Raw genomic sequence first — 9,625 nt, 5'->3', positions numbered from 1 at the left:
GTTGTGGTTGCAAATTAATGTAAGTGACACAACTTAGCAAGTAGCAAGGTATGACAGGACTCTAATAATCAAGGGACACATACAGTAGGGTTGAGGATGTACATGCACAGTCCATACATAAACATGACATTTGTGACATGCATGAGTGAGTAGTTTTTTATTGTGTGATAAGGGAATGTCAACATCATACGTTCACCTCATGGAGGGAGGCCACAGATAATTTATTGTACATCCATTGCCTAGCAGTAATTTGTTTTTCGTCATTACTGGGGTACAATGTCAGTATTATGAGCACCAGACAGTGTTTATTTATTGTCCTGGTACAATATGTGATGCTAACGCATGGTTCTGCGGAGGACTGGACAATCTTCTGATTCTTCTTCATCAGATGTGTTTGTTGTCACAGCTGATGGTGTAATCAGTGGTGCAGTCGACACAGGAGGCATAGACACATCAGGGACTGCAGATGTTGATGGGATTGTACCTGCATCATGTTCCATGCCCATCAGGTACCGCATAAATGCACTCAGCATGACTTGGTGGTTTTCAAGCACAGCTGTAACATCCTGTTGGTAGTCAGCCAATTTTGTCAGGTATGCATCCTGTTTTGCATTCATTTCTTTGAGGGTGTCCTGAATTTCCCTCAGCCTGTTGGCCACTTCAAGGCTGGCACTTGTGTTAGGCATTTGTCTGTGCCTCTGCTGCATGACTTCTGAAATTTCATTCATGGCGTGAAACAAAGTACGTGGTGGTGCTTCATTGCTGCTACCAGTTTCCGCACTGCCAGTATTTGATGTTAGGCAACGGAGCACTCCCTCTAGGGTGCCTGCCATGCTCTCGATCCCTTTATGCACCTCCTGTGCCAACTGACCCTGTACATCCACAACACTTTGTTCAAAGGAATTTAGCGTGTTTGGCGACTGGTGAAGCTCAGATGTTGTGGGAGGTGGCATAGGAGTGCTTCCATGTTGGGCAAGCGGAGATCCCACTGTGCTGCTTTGCCTTCTTGTGGGGGGAGAGGGAGTTTGTATTGGTTGTAACAGGTCCTGGATGATTCCTGTGACCAGACTTGTTACACTTTCACCGCCCTCATCATCAGATTCAAACATAGGTTCCTGCTCATGAGTAGTTGTACCATGCCCTGAAATAAAAAATAGATGTATGTTTATGATCATGTCTGACATATGGTGTACAGATGCACAATTTTGAGTCATCTACCCTTTTTGACTTTGATGTGTGTCAACATGTCAAAGTTCAAGCTACACATCATCACTCATGTTACCTAAAATGACATGGCATGAATCATTTGATGGATACAAAATGTTTGTCCAAAAACATGGCACATGGGCAGACAGTGCTTGCACACTTGCAACATTCAACTTGAGTGCATGTCCTGATGTCTGTTTTGTTGGTGTGTATTGGGGACACATTTCAGCACAGTAGCAAGTCCATGTGGCATTTTGCACTCTATATGTGTGCAACAGGTATCAGGCCACAATTACTGAGGATGTGGGACATGGATTTCTTACCATCTCACATCATCCCACCTGTCATAGCCATCACAGCTGTGTTTTTTGTGTGTGGCCCATTTCCTGTGTCTTCATGCTAATTACGTTATAATTGGATAATCCAGATTGCTCCTGGTATGTTGCTCAACCTACACCCAGCTAACCCTGTGTGCCCCTGCTGCCGCTGCTGAGAACACACTGGCAGGTGTGCAGAACCACCATATTAGTGTCCCGTTAGTGGCCTCAGTGCAACTAGTTTTCACCCTGTTTGCACACCATTTTGTTTTTAGTGCCACTGTTCCACCACCCCATGCACACTTGCTGCTCCCGCCTACCAGCTGCTCCTCCCTCCCACATCCCCATATGTGCCAAACTTTGCTCGACTGTGCCACTTGCGCACCAGAGGCACACCTTAAGCAGGCCAGGCTGCAGCCATCTGCGCCTGGACCATGCCCAGCGCCAGGACCCCTTGTGGCCACTAACGCGACTACACCAGACTCCAGTACTACGCCTGTACCCTCCATGCACTCAATGCCGGCCAATACAACACTTGCTTCAAGGCCACCACAATAACATACACACGGGACCCTTCTCCTGCCGCACATGCAGTTTCACATGCAACTGAGCCACCAAACCCCCATGGAGTGGACCCAGCCACCTCCGATGCATTATCCACAACACCCACGCCACACGAACACAGCCCATGTGGCTCTGGGATCTGCTTGACACCTCCGCCCCAGATGTGTGATTATTAAATGTGACCTGGTGGAACTACTCCTCTGTGACCAACATCACCATAGACATCCCAGACAGCTACAAGTTCAACCGCAGGGATTGCGCTGACTGATTTGGTGGATGGGTCACCATCGACCACAAGTCTACCCTCAAGGTCGGCACCCATGCAGACAACACCATCAACACCGCCAACCACCTGCACATGAACATCCACACCGACACCCAACACCACCCTCAGGGAACCCTCGTGTACAGCACACCGACCCAGTGCTCAGTTCTGCAGCTCCATCAATGACCTCGCCAGCACCCAAGCACTCCCCTCCACGCACTACATCATCCTGTGGGACCTGACCTTACACCTCAAGGACAACAACGAAGACAACTCCACCATACTGATCAACAACCTCACCAGACCCGGCTGCAGACAACTCAGGACCAAATCCACGCCGCCAGCCACAAGCTGTACCCCGTCTTCTCAACAGGCACCCACGTCACCTCCAACCACACCACTGAACTGCACTTGACCGACCACCGCAGCATCAATTTTACCTTCTATTAATCAACCACACACCACCGCAGACAACTACTGCCTCACCAATGCTGGGTAAAAGTAAACGTAGACCAGCTGGTCACACCCCTCAGCCATAGCCTGAACTACAACCCCACCAACCCAGTCGCCAGTGCCTAAACACTCTGACAGTGTATGTAGGACTGCACCAACACCTTTGCCCCACTCACGTTACCCTCCAACAGCCACACCTGCAACAGAGCCACCCGGTTCACCGACTACCTCCAGACCTACCAACGCACATGCCGGAAGATGGAGTGAACATGGCTCCATGGACACGCACTGCACAACCACACAGTTCACAAGGACGCCACGTGTATACATCACCACCTCAACAGATTGGCAAAGAGCTCCTCCTTCCAAGCCTGTCTGGATACCAATGCACACGACAGCAATGAGGTATTCTGCATTGTTATTGAACAGAGAAACCCATGTGCAAACGTTATCAACATGCCACCCTCACAAGAAGTGTGGGACTCACTATCCATCTTCTCACAGCGCACATTTGGTGACATCGATGACAGCTTCACCACCACAACCACCCCAACTATGCCAGACTCCACCTCCCCGGCGAGGACCACCAGCACCAACCGCAGAACCTCATGGTACTACGTCGACAAGGACCCAACACACAGGGTCATGAACTCCATACACTCTGGATCACCAGCTGTACCATCACCACACCACTTATTGTACAAAGCAGGGGAAGCAATCATACCACAACTACACATGTTCATCTACATCTTCTTCAATGCAGCAACATTCCATGACATATGGAAGCACGCCTCAAGAGGCACAAGGCACACCCCAATGCCCTCGAGGACTCACGGCCCATCTCCCTGCTCACGTTCCCAACGAAGGTCATCTAGGTAATCATCAACATGCAATTGGGCCGCGAGTTGGTAGACCCCAACATGTTTGACCCGTCCCAGTCCGGATTCATACGTACATACAGCAGCAAGACAGTCTACATGTCCGGCACAGACCACATCATGCAGCAACTAGCCAGCACCAAGACAGCAGCCCTCTTCCTCCTGGACCGGTCAACCACCTTTGACACGGTATGCCATCACACTCTGAAGACACACCTCCGAGAATCATGATTCCAATTGAAGGCCCTAGACTGGACAACGTCCTTACTCTCTGGCAGAACCCAGAGCGTCCAGAGTGTCCGAAACCCATCCATCAAATCGGACGCCATCAACATCATCTGCGGCGTACCCCAGGGGTCATTCCTCAGCCCAACACTGTTCAACATGTACATGTACCCCTCGTACACGTGGGCCGCCATCACAGCCTCTACATCATCTCCTACACCAACAACACCCAGGTCATCCTCTCCATCACCAGGGACCCACACACACCCTGAACAAACCTCCACGAGGGAATGAAGTCCCTTACCAACTGGATGAGGAGCAGCAGTCTGAAACTGTACTTGGACATGACACAGGTCCTCATCCTCGGACCCACACCCTGAGCCTGGGACGACTCCTGTCGGGCAACCACACTGGGAACAGCAACAACACCCACTGACCATGCACGCAACTTACAATACATCCAGTACTCCTCCCTCTCCATGTCTGAGCAGGTCGACGCCATCTCCTCCTCATGCTACAACTGCCTCCGCATGCTATGCAGGATCCACAAGTGGATCCCCACCCCAGACAAAAATAACTGTGACGCAGGCCATGAGCACCAGCAGACTGGACTACCGCAACGCACTGTACGCAGGATTCCCAGACAAACACCTACAACTACTGCAACGCATCCAATACACTTACGGCTCATTGATTATCAACGTCCCCCACCGCAGCAACATCATCCCCCAAATGTGAGACCTACACTGGTTCCCCATCAGCAAGTGGATCAGCTTCAAGCTCCAGACCCAGACACACAATGCACTCCAGTAGGCCGGACCAGCCTACCTGTGCAGCAGACTCAGCTTCTACACCCCCACACGCCAGGTCTGCTCCACCAGCCTCCCCCTCACCACTGTCCACCGCATCCTTTGACCAATCTCCAATAGCAGTTCCTTGTCCTACCTCGCCGCCAAGACCTTGCACACCCTCCCGGCCCATCTACGGCAGACCCAGGACCTACTCCCATTCAGAAGACTCATCAAGACCTATCTCTTTGAGCGTTAGCGGCAGCCCCTTCCCATCAGAGTGGTAGATCCAACATGTCTTTTTACATGCTGAAGGAGTTGTTCCAAGGACACAGACTTCTGTATTCTCTGATTTTGATTTCATGCAGCTGTGGTTCATGCAGACTGCGACGTACTGCATTCCTCAATGTATTTCAAGTGTTTGGTTGGTGTATTCTTAGGTGTGAGAGAGTATGAGCTGTCTGTCATCAGCAATGGATACAATGTTGAGGCTGTGTTTGGTTTCAAATGGTGCTGAGGCAGCCCTGTTGATGTTGACAAGGGTCAGACACATAGATGGTCCCTCTTGCATTCAGCATTGGAATAACATGATTTTAAAGGCGAAGGTTGTCAGTCTGATCCTTGGACCTCTTGCTGGGATGAGTGACCCAGTTAAGCGTTGTTCCTTTGAATCCTGCTTCATGTAGTGTAGCAAATCTGTGTGGTGTTAGTCTGTGTCAGAGCACACTCACAGCTCCTGGTCCCGGGGGGTGCAGATGTCACCTGTGGCTGTGAATAGGGTGATCTTGGTGCTGTTGTTGATGTAACGAGGACAGGGCTGTAGTGATCCCACAGGTGGCTGTATCTCATGTTGGAGGGGGTGCATTGAGCTGTGACTGATGTCCCGGTGGGTATGGTAGTATGGCTGTTGTGTTGGGAGAGGTTTGCGTGGTGATGACTGTGGCATCTCATGTGTACGGCAAAGTTGTTGTAGTGACATTTTTTTGTTTATGGTGAACTTTGTTGGACACTTATCATAGGTCTGTAGTGCCAGGGTGATGTCTGTAGCTTTGCAGCATAGGTTGTTGTATTCATGCAGGACCTTGACGAGTTAGCAGGACTTTCCATTATGTTGGATTATTTATTTGTGGTACTCCCTCATTGCGTCCATGTATGTGTTTTACATTTCAGGTGTCTTGGTGTTTATACAGTTCTTACCAAGGTATCTGCTGGTGCCTCTTGCTTCTTAGAGATCAGTGCTCTACCATGCCGTGTCCCTGTAGTGCTGTTTGTTAGGCTTGCAGAGAGTGGAGGTCTGGTATGCGCAGTTGTGTATCCAGGTGTGACTTTCACTTGCAGTAACGCTGGTGTTGGCTGTGTTTGAGACCAGGGTGGTGGTTGAGGTTTGTCAGCAGTGTAGGCATGTGAAATGTCTGCGGGTCATGTTTGCAAAGGCCTGTTGTCATTCTCCAATGTTTTCCATGTATGAGTGCATGGAGGCTGGCTGAGCTGCATCAGTGAATGACTGTATATCAGTTGCTGCTGGAAATGATTGCATTTGGGACCCAGATGTGCGCATTCAGACTTCCCATAGGCGTGCCTTCAGCACACCATGTACATGCGTCTGCTGTGCGCTTGCACAGTGGCTGACATTGAGTAGGCTAATTGTGAGGTACAATATTCAGTGATGACGGAACACATGAAGACAGGGGTGGGGGCCTTAGTGGTAGTTCATAGACCATATGTGGAGTGTGGGCTCAGATGAGAGCACTGAACTGACTTATTATGGAGACACAAGGGATGAGTGACTGATGTGATCATGCTATGTGTCATCATGGCATGGGAGGGTGGGTAGGGGACATCTTAGATGAGGTGGGTCATGTGCATATTGGCAAGATGACTCAGGTACCACCCATGATGACCAGAGCAGTAATACCCACTTCCATGTTTGGTATGCAGGCTGCATTTCAGCCTCCATGGCAAACATGGCCGACATTCCAGCATGTATTATCCCATTTCCAATTACAAGTCACACCAGCACTTCACAGCGTTGTGATTGACTCAGAGTAGTGAGCCTGGCTGGCTAATTCCTTTAACGTGACACAAAGGCAGGGTTGCATAGGCTCAAGAGAAATGGGACACAGCTTTGAGGGGAGACTTCCCTCAATGTGTGCCAGATTCACAAAACAAACTTAAGACTCAATCCTAAACTTGATACATTTTTGGTGTTGACAGAATGCACTTACTACTTTTGGCATTCACAGAATGAACTTAGTACTTTTGGTATTCACAGAAGTTAGGATTTTGCCCTTAGTCTGTCTTAAGTCTGTCTTCAGAGAAACTTTAAACCAAATCCTAACTTCTGTGAATACCAAAAGTATTAAGTTCATTCTGTGAATGCTAAAATTAGTAAGTGCATTCTGTGAATACCAATATAGTAGTAAGTTTTGGATTGAGTCTTCAGTTCATTCTGTGAATGGGCCACAATATGTTTTGCAGCACACACTCACACACACATCCCTGCATCCATAAGACATTGATTGTTCTGTCCTGCATTTGTTAACTCACAGCTGCCCCCCCCCCAATTGCCAATGTTTGCCACTGTGCCCCCATGGAGAGCAGGTGTGACACTCTTGTACCAAAAGGTACATACATAATACCAAAACATGCCATGTCATCACATTCCATTGAATTCATTGTTCATACTAGGCATGTTGCAACTGTAGAGTAGGTGTTGCACAGCGGAGACTTTAAATACACTGTTCAAAGTTCAGTGAGTACATGGACAAAGTATCCTTGTCACCACACACGCAGACCTGAAGCATTAAATACCTTTATGAACAACCACGACACACACAATTGAGTCAGATTAGTGAGTAATGCACACACCATTTTTCATAGCCAAAAATTATATGCACAGCATTTGTTCATATTCTGAAAATTTGACCCCCTATTTCTCATGATGTACATCTATACAAATAATAGTTCAGACATATGTCCCCCATGACACAACCAATTGTTATTATTTGACACATAAATGCACAACATTTTTGTTACTTTTTAAGATTTGTCACAATTTCTTTTTTTTTCATACTGACACACATTACCACATGTAGTACTTACATCACAACATAATTGGGGTCACAAAGAAGAATTTTGAAAATATATTTTAGTACACATGCATTGCATTGTTGACATTGTGCAGCATACATTAAAATGGTCATTGCATAAGACTACGGCAGCCATACTGTACGCTGTTTGCATTTGACTGGCTCAGGTCCACACTGTGAACCAAGGTTTATTCCTCTTGGACACTGCAACAATACAATGTCAGCTACCTCCTCACCTTCAACCCTGTACGCCACCTCACCTGCCAGGACGTAACTCTGCTACAGACATCACCATCACTGTCACTGACAACTTCTGTGTCACCTGCATGTGGCAGCACGACAATCATGGAAGAGGCATTGTTAACCCATACACTGGTACACTCAGAATGAGCAGGCACTCTAATGTGCCATGGTTGACCATGTACTACGACAACTACATTATCGTGACCAGGCCCATGGCCATACTCAGCAGCACACTCATGTGCATGACACACAGGCCATGTGCTCCATTCTCCAACACCATTGTTGACATCATTGCACCCCAGTGTGTGACATCCACAGACAGCATCCCTCTTGATGACCTCCAGTTCCAACTCAGCAGGTTAAGTTACCTGACCAACAACACCTCCAGATTAACTTCACTGACATCAGACACAAGCATCAAGGGACCTCAACATACCACTGAACAGGACACGGTTAAGCACCTGTAGTACAGCTGCAGGTACTTCTGATTCAGGTCTGACTTCATACTCTCCTGGCACTACCATCATTGAATGCATGACATATGTGACTTGACCAGCAATCACCACTGCCATCCTTGCACCTTCTTGCAGCTGGAGCAAGGACACTGCATGACATCTCATCCACTCCTTGTGCAAAGACAGTCCACCAATGCTTAAATACTTGTGACACTACAGCACACAAATAGCACTGTTAGGATCTCGAATGACACCATAATTTCTGCACCCCTCATGAATGTACTTGCATCCCTACTTTCCCCCTACCTCATGGCAGCCATGTATGTGGGCAGTGCCATTGGCATCGTCTGCCACTATGCATTGGTGGAGATGCGGCATGGTTGTGCATACACTGAAATTATGAATTGTAATGGATCTGTCACTGCTTGAATTATGGAGCAATGTCCAGTGGGTACTGTACATCCATGCTATTGCAAGGAGGGACATGGTGAGAAGTGTTGCCTCGCTGTCTTCTTGCAGCAACAATTTTCATGGTTGCGCCATAGGAATGCACACAATATTGTTGTTGTTGCACATTTGTCGAGTGTATCTTTGTCACAGGGCAACCCTGTAACCTTTTTTGCAGCGCTGTCCAGTACCACTCCCATGCATATATGTTGTGCCACGATTTGTCACCTTCCTTAGAGACATGTATGTTGTGGCTTTACATTCCGGGACCTATTGTGCATTTGCATGACTTTGCTTGCTTCTCTCATGTCTGTGACAGCCTTGCTAATCTTGCAAGGTGCAGTTAGTGAACTTGTTGGCATTATTTGGATACGTCACGCATACTTTGCATGTCATTGCCATAGTTTTTTTGGGAGATGCAATGCCATTGGCATAGAAGTTGCTATCACTCCTGAGCATTTGCTCACATCTGTATGCAACAGCTTACTAATGTGATTAAACATTCTCGGCACTTAAGCTACCCAAACAGCGCTGCAGACTGGCTGATGATCCATTTGTATAATTAATTATGGTGCATATTTGCTGGATGTTTAGCAGCTGGACTGCGCCCCTTGCAATATAGGTGTGCTGCAGTGCATGCATACGTACAGACCATGAATGGAGGCATTCGGTGAGATGGTGCGCATTCCTGCACA

General features: G+C 48.0%; 1 protein-coding gene across 1 annotated transcript; it reads right to left on the bottom strand.

Moving 5' to 3' along the window:
* Window positions 1–335: 335 nt before the first annotated feature.
* On the bottom strand, window positions 336–8,600 carry LOC147683157 (uncharacterized). The gene is made up of 2 exons (XM_086942502.1): window positions 8,465–8,600; window positions 336–1,141 (listed from the first exon to the last, which is right to left on the bottom strand). Exons 1-2 carry the CDS (start codon window positions 8,598–8,600, stop codon window positions 336–338), a joined length of 942 nt encoding a protein of 313 aa, XP_086798628.1.
* Window positions 8,601–9,625: the final 1,025 nt, after the last annotated feature.

This window comes from Lissotriton vulgaris, chromosome 11, assembly GCF_964263255.1.
Source record: "Lissotriton vulgaris chromosome 11, aLisVul1.2, whole genome shotgun sequence".
NCBI classification, from domain to species: domain Eukaryota; kingdom Metazoa; phylum Chordata; class Amphibia; order Caudata; family Salamandridae; genus Lissotriton; species Lissotriton vulgaris.
This window is presented reverse-complemented; position numbering and strand designations above follow the sequence as displayed.

Bases quoted from the DNA above. Each gene is read 5' to 3' on its own strand.
- LOC147683157 (XM_086942502.1), bottom strand. From the start codon at position 8,600: ATGGCAGTGGTGATTGCTGGTCAAGTCACATATGTCATGCATTCAATG. The intron at 1,142-8,464 runs GTATGTTGAGGT...TTTTTATTTCAG, and splicing joins TAACCGTGTCCTGTTCAGTG to GGCATGGTACAACTACTCAT.